At 43.1% G+C, this 15,003-nt stretch overlaps 1 protein-coding gene across 1 annotated transcript; it reads right to left on the bottom strand.

The window, feature by feature from the left end:
* Window positions 1-259: 259 nt before the first annotated feature.
* On the bottom strand, window positions 260-14,363 carry Dusp11 (dual specificity phosphatase 11). The gene is made up of 9 exons (XM_036181761.1): window positions 14,118-14,363; window positions 12,054-12,129; window positions 11,366-11,497; window positions 5,951-6,074; window positions 4,872-4,932; window positions 3,299-3,345; window positions 2,812-2,887; window positions 2,421-2,591; window positions 260-572 (listed from the first exon to the last, which is right to left on the bottom strand). The coding sequence occupies exons 1-9, from the start codon at window positions 14,216-14,218 to the stop codon at window positions 377-379; spliced, it is 984 nt and encodes a 327-aa protein (XP_036037654.1). The 5' UTR covers window positions 14,219-14,363; the 3' UTR covers window positions 260-376.
* Between the last annotated feature and the right edge of the window lie 640 nt (window positions 14,364-15,003).

Raw genomic sequence — 15,003 nt, 5'->3', positions numbered from 1 at the left:
CATGGTAAAACACTATGAATCTTTAGACCTACACATAAATATTATAAGCATGGGCAGAGGAAATATACAGGGAAAATAAAAGGCCAATAAAAAATTTGCAAGCTCCTAATAGTTTATCCATTCAGAAATCTGAGTAAAGCTGAAGCCTGTAATGAGAAGTGTTCTGGACTGCTATAATCACTGTGCATCCATCACCAATGAAATTCATCTTTAAACTTAATATACATAAAGGAATAATAAAAGATTTTAAAAAGTTAAAAAATGTTTAAAAATCTTTTTTTAATTCCTTTGACCTGATTTTATTAAAATCCATCCAGCTGTCTTCTGCCCAGCTCTGATCTCAGGTGGCCCCTGTAAGAGCTCAGCCAGGTGGGCCTCACTGGGTCCATCCCCAGTAGCCTGGGTAGAAAGGTCTCTGGTAACTCCCAGAAGTCCTCTTCTTATTCTGGGTTGCTTGACTGCTGTTTGGCTTCACGTTCCAGAAGAATCTTCTTTGTGAATAGTCCTCTCCAGGCGGACCAGGAGGAGGGATAAGGCCTCTCTGGTAAACACTCTGGTTTTGTGAAAATTTTCTTAAACAAGAAGTAATAAATCATTATCAAGATTAACATTAAAAAAAAAAAACATAAAAAAGATTAACATAAGCTTTAGAAATAAGATAGTCTAGTTTTACTCTTTCCTCCCTGGGCGACCTGGGCAGATAATCACTTCCCTTTCTCTTCATTTCTTACAGAATGGAGCTAGGAGTGGGGAGATGGCCCAGTGGGTCAAGTTCTTGCCGCTCAAGTGTGAGGACTTGGGGTTGGACGCCCAGAGCCCATAGAAAGCTGAGACACAGTAGCATGTGTCTGCAATCTCTATAACCAGATGGGGAGTGGACAGGAGGATCCCTGGAAGCTGAGGACAGCTGGCCTAGCATGTGCAGTGGAACTAAGGAGGAGGCTCTATCTCAGACAAAGTGGGAGTGTGAAGGGGATAGTGGAGGTTGCCTTCACACACACACACACACACACACACACACACACACACACACACACACTCTCTCTCTCTCTCTCTCTCTCTCTCTCTCTCCCTCCCTCCCTCCCTCCCTTCCCCCTTCCCCTCTCCTACTTAGTCAAATTTGATCAGATGTTTCTTTGGTCTCTATCCCTTTTCATCCTTCTGACTGTTGTTACAGGAAGTTCTAAGCAGCCATGTGGGTGCTGGGAATCAAACCTGAGTCCTCTGCAAGAGGAGCCAGTATGCTTAACTGCTGAGCCACTTCTCCAGCCCCTGCTACTATTTACTATTACAAACAAGCTTTAATTTCAGTGGCTTCAGAATATGTCACAGTATGGTTATGGTTACTTAGCTGTATCCCCACTCTTAGAATCACAGGCTACTACCAGTGTTCCTATCATCATTATTTGGGGGATTAGCATCTTATATACTACTGTATGCAGAGCACCTAGCTCTGTATGGGACAGTACGATATGACAAGTGGAGTCTCAGCATGGAATTGACCAGGTCTGAGCCTCTTTATGGCCACTAAAACTGAATCAAAAGGGTTAACTCCCACTCTCAGTGTCTACAGCAGCATCTTTTTGAAAGTGTAACAATGTACCAACTTGCTTTAACAGATGTAGCAGGGAACAACCATAGTTATCATGTATTTTAAAATCTCCACCTCAAAGAATGGAAAATTAGAGATGTGGTCTCACCCAAGATTGCACACAGTGTGAATGGCAGAATAAGGAGACAAGTTCAAATCCAGCCTGACAGTCATGACCCTCAAGTGCTCATAAAAACCACAACTAAATTAATATCTAGAAGTATCTTCTAAGCTGTACCAGTTATTTTAGGTAACATCTTGAGGAGCATAAAGAAGCTACAGATCTAGTGAGGCATTCTTTTTCTGTCAACAAGAGTGTTTCTGAGAAAGACTGATGCAGAAGAGCAGACTGAGGAAGGAGGATCCGCCTTCCATGTGGAAGGCACCAGCCCCCTGGCTGGGATTACAGTATAATTACAAAGGCCCAGGAAAGGCAACTGACCCTCGCCTGCCCTTCCACCCCTCCCCCAAGGCTCCTCAGGACTCCTTAGGACTCCTACAGAGAATTACCATGTTCCCTGGGTCTGAGCCACCCTACTGGCAACCCTGGGTCTCCAGCTTACAGAGGGCTTGTCGAGGGACTTCTCAACCTCCAGTCACACATGCCAATCACCCTAGTGAAGGCCCCTTTCATCTACCTGCCTACTCTCTCTCCCTTCTTTCTTCCTCTCTCCGTTCTTCGCTTTCATTTCTCTGGAGAATTCGACTAGACTACTTTAACTGAACTGAGACTTTCTCATTTCCTATTTCTCAAGTGAGACATGACATGGACTTTTCTAGTCTGACGTAGTCTCCATTTCAGTTCTAAGGAAGGGGGAAGCCCAGGTACCTGAACGACTGCTGGGTCTGGGTATGAAAATGCCGGGGAGGGGGTGGACGGCCACCAGGCCAGTTGTTCCGAGGTCCTTGGCTCACAGGCTTGTTAGTGCTGGAGATGTATCCCATAAGATGTGCTGAGTCTTCAAGACCACCTGACCTGTATGTGTTAACATTCCGGTTCCTAGAAGAGAAGTGTCCCATAGTGTCACCAGATTCCAGTTCCAGTGGCCAGTTCAATGACTATGTACTTTGGTGTGTGAACACAGGATCTCAACCCCTCACTCCTATTTGTTTAGGTTCTGCTCAGCAGGTGAGCAAGGTGCCAGGGTAATGTGCTACTTGAATTATACAAAAGAGGTTTCCCTAAACACAAATCTCACTTAGCAAAATGGAAGACTTACTTTCTGACCCGACGATTCTGCAGGTTTTCAATGTAGTTCTGCCTTTCTATGCAGTGCCCCCGGCACCTGTTGAATACTGAGGAGTGGATGGGATAACTGTTAGAAATAACTGCACAAAAAGAAATCTTACCTAGAGAAAGCAAACCACAGCTCATATCCACTGACTAATCATTAGGTGGTTACATCTCACATATGGCTTGTTCCTTCTCAGCTTTAGGCAAAAGACGGCCTTATAGTACTATTATTTTTCTTTCTTTTGGTCCTGGAGATCAAACTTAGGGTTGCACACAGGCTGAGCAAGTGCTCTCCCGCAGAGCCACATCCCCAGCCCCAAGATGTAACATTCCTTCCTTATCTCTCTTCACTTCCTTTTTGGCATCTTCTACTGGATCATATGAATTTTTTTTTCCAAAAATTGAAAAGAAGGCCCTACACTTCCACCTTTAGCTTTTATAGGAAGGAAAAATAGTGACATCCCCATACTTACATTCAATTGCATCATCTGGCCTCATGCCTTCTACATCAATCAAATATCTAACAAAACAACATAATTTGGGTCACTTAAATATACGAAAAGAAAAACAAAAATCAAAACAGGTCCAATTTCATTTACACGTGGAGAGATATAAATCCTAAGAAAATACTACATATCTAATCCAACAGTTACAGAATAACATGCCATGACCATAGAAAATGACTATCCCAAGATTGACCAACTTTAGAAGTCCATTAATAAAGGTCTTACATTAATATAATAATAATATAACTAATAACATGACCAAACTGGCAAATAACAAAACAGATTCTGTAGTCATTTTCTTCAAAATGCTTTGTGAACTAAAAAACAGGAGGTTTCCTTAATATTACTGTGTATTCATTAGGAACCAACGACATATAAAGCAACTGGGAAAAATAGTAACACAGCTAAAAATACTGAGTAACCAACTAATTGTACAGGTCAGAAACGGGGACTACCATCATCACTGTCACCCACTTTTCCCTCATCTTCACCTTCAATCTACCACGAGGGTCCTGACAGGGATGACCGCAGCCTTCCACCAGAATGCCCTCACCAGCCTGGTCCAAGTGACCATTACACTTCAATTCATACAAAAACCTAATGGCTCCTTGCCTCTACCTCTCTAGAGCATTCTTTACTCAGCAAAAATAGATGGTTTCAACAAACCCCAAAAAGGTTCAACAACAAGAAAAACCAAACAGACCAAAACACAGCTTTGCATGGCCTAACTGTTCCTGCCTGCCCCTACAGCTCCACTCATCTATGGCACACTTCCTGCTCTGCCCAGGCCCGCGCAAGTATATGCTATCCCACTCTAGGGTCCCAGCTGAGTCTTATGTCCAATCTCTTCAGTGTGCCTACTCAGCTAGTACTAGTTCAACCTTCAGACAGTCTCTCAATCTTCCCTGGGAATGTCCTGTTTTCTTGATGAGATAGGTCAGAGCCTCCCCATCCCAGTACCATGTTCCTGTTCCGTCAGCACTTGACAGTAAAGTTATTACTATTATTAGAGTCTTTCTTATTTCTTCAGAGGCAAGTTAAATCTCACCAGCACCCACATTGCTCACACAAACCAGACCTCGGGATTTTCTGAATGGACAAGCAGCACAGCACAGCAATTCCTTAAGGGCCATCAGACTGCATCTTATTTCAGCATCTGCATGTCAAGTGAGGTTATTGCTGAGTCAGTGGCATGTGGATCCAAAGATGCTCATACCACTCTAATAGTTTATCATACCCCAAAGTTCTGACTTGCATGTTCATCAGTATGCAAAAAAAAAAAAAAGGTATAATCTCTAAAACATAAGGTAGGAAGATACCTACCACCTATTAGATTGTAAATCTGCACACCTACTGTGCTTGAAGCCATACAGATGTACTTCTATCTGCAAATGTGAAGTCTACAATGGTATTGCTGGTAGCAGTCTCTAGGTGGAGACAACACTGCTTTATAATTCACCCATTTCTATGTAAGCTTTCATTACCATTGTAACCAGACAAATACACTAAACACTATTTGGCTTTTGGGTTGGCAACTCACCTGCAAATGAGGTAGCCAGTCCTGTTTAAGCCATGGGTGCAATGGACACCAATAAGTTTGTCTATAAAACAGAAAATGCAGAATTGAGTAAAGGAAACAAGATCACCAAAAATAAGTTAAAGACAATTTTCTACAGAGTAACACAAATTAGTGAAATATTACTGCTATGTTGAAAAGTGGCTTTAGAAACATGTTATCAAGAATCACCTACCAAAAGTTCATTGTTGTGGAAACTTTGCAAGTATGCTTAGATATAATATGCAAACTGTAGAGGCAGCCATCAGGTTAAAGCTGCAGTAGACAAAGCCATTTTTCTTACCATGGAGAGGAAACTAGAATGTGTTTGTGTGTGTGCAACACTGGAGTTTGAAACTGGGCTTATGTAAGCCAGGCAAGTGCTCAGCAATTGAGCTGCAGACCTAGCCCACCTTCACTTTGCTAACAACCACAAGGGTACTCTAAATGGAAAACCAGCAGAAACACCTCAAGTATGTGTGGCAAAGAGGAGAGTCTACTGGCCTACTTGTGCTGTTCTCCTAGGAGACTGCTGCACTCCTAAGCTTGGTCTTCTAGGAGACTCACTCCTAACCTTTGACTCTGGTTGTCTCTTTATGTAACCTGCAGACCTGATATTCTTACTCTTCTACATCTCACCCCTTAACCACAGGAAAAGGGGAACACTTCCATCATATTATACACTTCTCACTCAAGTTGTTTCTGTGTGGGCAGCAGGAGGAAAAACACTATTACTAACAGCTGTCACTTTCAGAGACAACAGACCTACTATTAGAATATTAACAACATCAAAAGTTTGCAAACTGCTCTGGAGAGATGGCGCAGTACTTGAGCACATCTGCCCTTGAAGAGGGTTCAAATATGTCGGATGGCTCACAACTGCTCATAACTCAGATGGAAGGAATCTGAAGCCTCTGGACTCTGTGAGTACCTGCATTTATATGCATGTAGCTACAAGCACACACAAAATTAAAATAAAAAAGATTTTAGAAGAGTCTCTAGACCTATTCAAAATTGTTCAACAGAGTTCAGACAGAAAAGAAAAAGAAACCACAAGGACTCACCATTGTCTTTATTTTTCTTTAAAAACTCTTTAACTGCACACTTGAACTTAAAAATAGTGTCATTACTGGGTACCTGATGGCCAACTGTAAGAATTTTTATGTAAGAAATAGTTTCTGGCAAATCCTACAAAGCAAAACAAAGAAAATGTACATTATTTCATTTATAGGTATATAATAAAAGGTTTGAAGAGTATGAAAATAAACGGATAATAATAAGCTTACTGACAGCAATTCTGACTAAAGAGTCACTTCTTACAAAGCTGTTTCAACCAGGAAATAGCACTTGATTTTCATTAAAACTGTAGGACAGTCACTGGGTATACAAAACACACCAAATTCCACGTGAATCAGGGTGTATATGGTGTGACTAAAAACTATGTGCACAGTTCTATCTAATTATGTCACCTTTCTGTGCCTTCACAAAGTAGTAATGAGCTGGGCAAAAGGAGCCGTGGACACGAGAAAGAAAAGGGCAGGTGAGGGCTGGAGAGATGGCTCAGTGCTTAAGAGTGCCGCTGCTCTTCCAGGACAGAGTTCAGTCAGTTCTCAGCACCCACGCCTGGTGGCTCACAACAGCCTGCAACTCCTGCTCCAGAGGATCCGGCGCCCTCTTCTCAGCAGGTACCTGCACACAAGTGGCAGACACAGACAAGCAGACATACATACATACAGACAGACAGACAGACAGACAGACAGGCACGCACACACACACACACACACACACACACACACACACACACACACACACACACACATCTTAGGGAAAAAAAGAGAGGTTAGGTGAAAAATACGTAACTCTGGGTTTAAGTGGAAAGTGCTATCATGATTTTTACACAGAGTTCCTAGCTCTGTCCACAAGAAAAGCTTCAAAACAATGTCAGTCTATTAGCAATGAATGTAGCTGGCACTCACATGTCTGAAAAGAAACAAAGCTTTCTGCAAAGGCTGAGTCAGGTGGGGCAGGAGACAGTTAAGATGATGAGCCCAGAACTCTTTCATTCAGACAAAGTGATCAGAGATGATCAGGACATGCCAAAAGATTAGGACTAAGAAATGGTTTAATCTAGCTGAGAAGCTCTGACAGCTGAGAGCTACCTGGAAGAATCAGTTTTCTTCTTCAGGAGTCCGGCCCTGGGTAGTTGGCCATTTTCCAGCAACCCACGTGCACTGGGTAGCACTAATTTTGAACTCAGTGAGTTGCTTTTAAAAATGTGGTGTTGGGGTAGAGTAGAGAAATGGCTGAGGGACAGAGCTGAAGAGCACTTGCTGCCCCTGCCAAGGACCTGGGTTCAGTTCCCAGCATCCACATCAGGTAGCTCACAACCTGTAATTCATCTGCAGGGACTCTAATCCCTTCTACCACCCATAGTCACCTTCAAGCATGTGTTGAACATACAAAAAAAATGGGCAATACACATAAAAAGAAGAGGACATGACATTGGGCGTGCAAACCAGGAGCAGTCAGCTGTGGTATTGGGGTCGTTGTGAGCAAAATACAAATTATACATGTATGAAATTCAAGAGTATTTTTCAAAAAGGGTTTTAGGAGCCAAATTGAGAAGGTCCAACTATCTGAAGAGAGGCCCTCCAACTGTGCTCCAACTAGAAAAAGCAACTGCAGGGGAGTTTGTAATGATAGAAAAACTTAATTAAATAAATTCTAACTATTCACTACTGGCATGTATTAGGGACCCAAGACATTACTTTAAAGGTGTTACCCAGAGGAAAGAGTCCTGTTGACATCACTGAGTAAATAACCAGCAGAAACTTCATTAAATGAAACATGAATGGTAAGATTCACCTTGAACAGCCTGGTATGGTGGCATACACCTGTAATCCCAGACCCTGGGAGGCTGAGGCAGGAAAATCTTGAGTTTGAAGTCAGCCTGGGCTACACAGCAAGAGCCTGTCTCAAAAAAGAAAAAGAAAAAGGAAAATCAACTTTTGAAGCTTTAAAGGAATTAATAGATCAGTCATCAATAATTATTAATACCATAAGAGACAACCACTCATTATATGCCCCCTAATGGAAGGACATGCATGACCTTCTATGAAAATGTCTTATGTCAGGCATGATAGCACACCCCTGCAGTCCTTGTGTCCCAGCAGGCTAGGCAGAAGGACCACTTGAACACAGGAGTTCAAGATCAGCCTGGGCAACATAGCAAGAACCCATCTCAAAATACACAGACACACTGGAAACTGTCATGTTAAAAAGAAAATCAAAGCTCACAGTTAAGAGCCAAGAGCCTTTTCTGCTCTTGAGAGAATGAGGGGGAGCTGGAGAGATGGCTCAGAGGTTAAGAGCACCGACTGCTCTTCCTAGAGGTCCTGAGTTCAATTCCCAGCAAAAACATGGTGGCTCACAGCTACCTGTTATGAGATCTGGTGCCCTCTTCAGGCCTGCAGGGATGCAGGCTGAATATTGTATACATAATAAATAAATAAATCTTTAAAAAGAGAGAGAGAGAGAGAGAGAGAGAAGAGGGTTCAGTTCCCAAAACTCATGTAGCCATTCCAGCCATCTGTAACTCCAGTTCCAGTGGATCTGACACCCTTTTTTAACTTCTGTAGGTTTCAGCATGAATATGGTACAGCACACAAACACACATTAAAACAACTAAAGACTGTTTAGAAAAGGAAATCAATCTGGCTGTGGTGGTTCATGCCTCTAATCACAGCACTTGGGAGGTAGAGGCAGGAGGATCAGGAGTTTAAGGGCATCCTCAGCAACTGAGGACAGCCCTGCCTATATGAGACACTATTTCAAATTTAAATTAAAAAAAAAAAAAGAATCAAGGCAAGTACAATACTGTACATCTGTAAATCTGTAATTCCAGCATGAGAGAGACTGAGACAAGAAGACCATGAGGTCAGCCAGGGCTACATATTAAGACTCTGCTTCGGGCTGGGGATTTAGCTCAGTGGTAGAGCACTTGCCTAGAAAGTCCAAGGCCCTGGGTTCAATCCTCAGCTCAAAAAAAAAAAAAAAAAAAAAAAAAAAGACTCTGCTTCAAATACCAAGCCCAAAAGAAAACAGTAAGGAAGAGAAGGACGGAAAATGGGAAAGGGAAAGAAAAGGAAACCCCCAGGGTTAGGGGAACAGGAGGAGAAAGAAAGGAGAAAGGAAACTGGCAGAGAACAATGGACTCGACCAGCACTTGGAGGCACACTGCTAACATTTAGAGAGCAGGCTGGCTGGATCTCTCAAAGCACAGAATTCAAGAGAGAGAGAGACAAATAGAAAGTGAAAGACATGGACAGAAATCTTTATGACAACCAACTTCAAAATGACAATTTTTATGACATTTAGGGGCTATCAGATTACAAATCTGACAACAAAGAACTGATATTAAGGAAAACATATTGTATTTTACATATCATGCATACCAGAAATGTAGAGATAAATTCTATAATGTTTAGGGTTTCTTTAAAATAAGACAGAACATGCTGGGCATGATAATGCACACATTTAATACCAGCACATCGGAGGCAAGAGTAGGTGGATCTTTGTGGGTTGGAACCAGCCTGGTATACATAATGAATTTTAGACCAGTAAGGGCCACAGAGTGAGACTCTTTCTCATGAAAAAAAACAAAACAAAAAACACCCCCCACCCCCAACAGACACAGACATAGACACACAGACACAGACAGACAGACACACAGACACACACACACAGACACAGACACACAGACACACAGACACACACAGACACACACACACACAGTGGAGAATAAAGAAGGCAGAATGGGATGAAATAGGAGCCACAATGAAATATAGCATATACACATAACTTAAATATTGAGCCAGAAAAAATTCTGGTATGTGCTTCAATAAACATCAGAGACATAATTAGTGAAATAATTCAGGCACATAAAGACAAGTATTACATGATACTGGGGCTGGAGAGATAGTTCAATAGTTAAGAGCACTGGCTGCTCTTGCAGAAGACTCAGGTTCAATTCCCAGCTTCCACATAGCAGTTCACAACCATCTGTAATGCCAGTTATAGGGGATGTAATGTCAACTTCTGGCCTTCACAAGCACCAGGTATGTCTGCAGTGCACATACATACAAGCAAGCAAAAACATTCATACAAATATATAAAATCTCAGAAAAAAAAATTATTCACTGGGCGGTGGTGGCGCACGCCTTTAACCCCAGCACTCGGGAGGCGGAGGCAGGCGGATTCTGTGAGTTCAAGGCCAGCCTGGGCTATAGAGTGAGTTCCAGGACAGCCCAGAGCTGTCACACAAAGAAACCCTGTCGCAAAAAAATGAACAAAAAAAATTTTTCCACAGATAAGTGTAACTCTCACACAAATGTACTTTTTCCCCCTCCTGTAGCACAGATTATTAAAATAAATAAATAAATAGCCACAACTAGTCAAAAATACAAACAACAACAGACTGAGCTGCCCAGCCCCAATTGATACATCTAAAACACAGCCCTTACATCTTAAGGCTCAGAGAAGGAACACTCAGAAGAGGGAAGTAGAAAGATTATAAGAGCCCCAAAGACTAGGACATCAGCTACAAGACTACACTTTATACATGCCATAGGGAAGGCTCCACCCATGAAATTTCAACAACGTGGGTGCTTACACAAGATCTGAACAATAATACCAGTGGACATGCCAACAAGGATGGGAGACTCTGCAGAGAGCCTGCCCTAGATGAAGAGCTACAGGCAGTTAAGAACTGCTGGGAGAGGGAGAAGTGGGCTTCAGATATAAGCATCCTAAAGTGGTCAGCCCTAAAAACATACATAGAAGCAAAACTAAGTGGACTCAGAAGGCTACATTTGTATATTTATTTGTATATACATATAGAAATTAAAAAAAAAGAGTAAGAGGCTATGAATTTGAAAAGCAGTGTTGAGGGGGGTGTTAAAGGAAAGAGGAGGGGAATGATGGAATTAATACTTAAAGTAAATTTAAAATTCTGAATATACATTACATTATGATACTTGTATGAGATACTAATACTGGGAAATTCATATAATAAAGCAGGTAAGAGGTTACTAGGGGTCAGGAGTATAGGAAAAGGGGGAATTAATGTTCCGTGATTACAGAGCTTTTGCTAATGAAAGAGATTTAGGTAATAACCACGACATATTATAGATCAATTCATGTCTCCAATCTATTGTGTGTGTTGTTGTTGTTGTTAAGACAATTATATAGTTCAAACTGGCCTTGAACTTGTGATCCTCCTGCCTTGGACTCCTAAGGTCTGAGACTGTAGTCATTTAATACCACGCCCAGCCTCTCATTTCAACATGAAATTAAGGAAACTATTTGCTTTTCCTTAAAATTATTACTTCCCATAAATGAAGCTCAGCTTTCACATCAGCACAGGATAGAAACAAAAAAATTACTATAAATTCTTTTTTTTATTTAGAGGTTCTACTTACCTCTGCTTTATAATAGCGCTGAGTATATGTTAAATCAATTATCAATCCAAGTTCTTCATTTTGTTCGTGAATTTTATGAAAAAGATCCAAAGGAGAGAAGCATTCTTCTGGCATAAGCTTTGCTTCAAATTTCTGTCAGAGAGGGAGGGAGGGAGGGAGAGAGAGCAAAGCTGCTTAAAGTCCCGCACTACAGTCTGTGTTTATTCCCGCCCCATGAGATGAGCACAGGGTAAGAAGCAAAGGGCAGTCCGCCCCTCTGGAAGCTCATAACAGCCTTGCTTCCAGTGGTGGAGAAAAAAGAGACACTTTGATCATACATATGTCTGTGTCTCTTTCATGCCTCCGCCTAAATCACTTTAGAATGTCCTAGTCAACATTAACTAGGTAAGGAAAAACAAAAGTAGAATAACCAGCTTATCAACACAGTGAATACTCAACTATCCAGTTTAGTCAGATGGACACAAAACACAGCCAAGTTATAATTAGTGTTCATATTATAGCTAGGGAATTATACTGTCTTTTCCTTAAACTGAGATATGGAGTATATTCTACTGATCTGTGAATCTTATTTCAGGTTAGTAAAGTGACATAAAACAGGAAAATAGCAACGAAGCTGAGAGCCAGTGGGGCTCTCCATGTTCTCCATGGGGAATTTAGGTTTCTGAAAAAATACTGAAATAACTTTTACCTTTTGCAAAGGAACTTTGAAAGCAATGAACCGAGTCCCAGGCATCCGCTGTCCAACTGGGAGATAGTCTTTCCACCTGTGACACAACAGTATTTGTTAGACTGAATGTCAGCCTTGCCTCCCAACAGAACAAGGCTCCAAGATAACCAGTCACCTAGCACACACAAAATGTCCCTTTCCTCTGCTCTGCCTTTTGTCACTCAACCTATTCATTTCCACAAATAACAACCTGCACTTTCTTCTGTTTCCCCATCTTGAAAACAAATACAAGATAACACAAACAGGAAATACCTAAAACCAAAATGGCCAGAGCTTTCATACCCCTAATAAACCAGCCTAGCATCAGATACCAAGGCAATATATCAGACATGAGGGCAGAAAGGGACTGTGTCAGAGGATAGGGGTTAAAGGGGGCAGCAAGAGGCAGAAAAGGGGAAGGAAAGCAAATAGTATGTCCTTTCCCTCCTACGCAGAATCTATTTTAAATATATAATGTATGTACATACATACATATGAGACATGAAAAAAAGTGGTGAATTACTTAGGGGAAGAAAGAAACTAGCAAAATGTGGGCAGGAGAAAGGGGAAGGTGTATTCATGGGGGTGAGTATGAGCAAAGTATAATGACATACATGTAGAAAAATGTCACAACGAGACTCATTTTGCATGGTAACAAAAAATATTAAAAACAAAAAGTGCAAGAAGTAATGAATACCTACACACTAGCTGAAAGGGCTCAAATTCAATTCTTTGACTGTACAGTGTTCTCAGTTTCCACACAAGTGACATCAGTTCTTATAGGAGTAGACAACCAGAACTTCAGCCATGCAAGGGGTCAGCGTGGAGAGTGAGAGCTGATGTAGTTTATGTCCATGAATTGCAGCTAAGCAGGGTTCATTCAGTATACATGAAGATTGGAAAGTGAGGCCTGAGTGGCAAGAGACTGGGCTCGAGACAGAGAGGACCCCAGACAGTGGAGCCTACTGTGACATGCCATGACAAAGAGTCGGTGTTTTATTTTTAAAATCAAACTTTACATCTATGAGCTGTCTACTCGATATTCAGTTTAAATAATTAAAATAACTAAATTAAAGTATGCTAAGAATGGATTAGAAGGAAATGAGACGGCCGGTGGTGGCGCACGCCTTTAATCCCAGCACTCGGGAGGCGGCGGCAGGCGGATCTCTGTGAGTTCGAGGCTAGCCTGGGCTACCAAGTGAGTTCCAGGAAAGGCGCAAAGCTACACAGAGAAACCCTGTCTCGAAAAACCAAAAAAAAAAAAAAAAAAGGAAATGAGAGTAGCTAAATGGACACCTGTCTTCTGGAACAGGTCAAGCAAGTTCTGCACTGGGGTGATGATGGAGGAAAGCTGACAAGACTTTAAAAATATTCGGGAGAGCCGGGCGGTGGTGGGTGCACGCCTTTAACCCCAGCACTGGGAGGCAGAGGCAGGTGGATCTCTGTGAGTTCGAGGCCAGCCTGATCTCCAAATTGAGTTCCAGGAAAGGCGCAAAGCTACACAGAGACATCCTGTCTTGAAGAAAAACAAAAAAGAAAGAAAGAAAACAACCGACTTTTGAAATCTGAGAAGGGGAACAGGCAGTCGCAGGAAGTAAAGCGTTGACAGCATCTGTGAACAAAATTGTAAATCTAACCACCGGCACAGGCAGGAGAACTCCCTCAAATGACACCTCTGCCTCCTGAGTCCTGGCAGTGACAGAGCCTCTCCAGCTGGTGCTGAGGGCAGGGCGGCTTCTGCTCAGACCGGAGCCCTCACACAGCGCCTGTACAATCTGAAGACTGCGGCTCCCAGGGCTCAAGGGACTACCCAATACCGGCAGCCGCGCCCCAAAGCAGCCGCGCCCCAAAGCGCACTTCCGCGCTGCCGGGAGCCCCACAGCGCGAGCCCTGTCGGGGCGGACCTGAGACCCTAGAATGCGGGGGTTGGGGAGGTTCGACGCGGAGGACTCTGGGAGGCGGAAGGGAGCGAGGCCGCGGAGAACAGCAAGACTCCAGGCCGCCAAGGCAGCCGGAACGACCCAGCTCGGAACCAAAGCGCCTTACCGTTCCGGGATGTGGGTTTTGACCTTCTTCTTGGGTGGGGCACGGCCAGCGAAGTCCCGGCCCCGACCACGACCATTGCGGCCATAATGCCGCTGGCTCATGTGGGCGCAGACCTGCCGCCCACCCAACGCCAGGCGGGCCAGAGCAGCCAGAGTGGTGACCTCAAAGCCTCCAGAAGACGCCGCGGGATCCACAACGCCCGCGCAAGAAAGCGCTCTGTCCGATGCCTCGCTAGTTGGCGTGCGTCGTGGCCCGCCGTGATGACGTCACACGACGCGCGGAGAGTGGTGTTCGTCAGGCCGCCCAGGGTTCCGACAGCGCGGTCTGTAGCCGGAGGCCGGTATCGCATTGTCACCTGCACCGGCAGGACTGCCCTGGCCAGGGAACCCAGAGCCCAGCACGCCTGCCCTCACCCTGCGTTCTTCGCGACGCTGTCGGTCGTTCACATTTTGTATATTGTTTATAGTATTGACTTTCTCACACAGGGGTGTCCTTTTTCCGTCGAAAAGAAATACACCAAAGGTTTCATACAACGTATTTCTCCTTATTTAAATATATATTTATGTTCTTTCTAGTTTTAAACGACACAGGACATTTAATTGATTACAATCGACATAACTAAAATTTAAATATCCCCACCTGTTCGGAGTTTTGTTTGTTTTAAGGCAAGGTCTCACTACCTATCGCTCTCTGATCTTGAACTTGCTTTGTAGAGTAATCTGTCCTTGAAATCACAGAGGTAGTCCTGCTCCTACCTCTTCAGTTCTAGAATTGAGAGTATGGGCCACCTTAGCCTGATTGGAGTTTTTATTTGTTTGGGCTGTGGTTTTGATCTTCTGTTACAGAAAACGCTGTGGTGTGAACATCCCTATAGGTGTACACTATA

This window comes from Onychomys torridus, chromosome 3 (assembly GCF_903995425.1).
Source record: "Onychomys torridus chromosome 3, mOncTor1.1, whole genome shotgun sequence".
Taxonomy (NCBI): Eukaryota; Metazoa; Chordata; class Mammalia; order Rodentia; family Cricetidae; genus Onychomys; species Onychomys torridus.
This window is presented reverse-complemented; position numbering and strand designations above follow the sequence as displayed.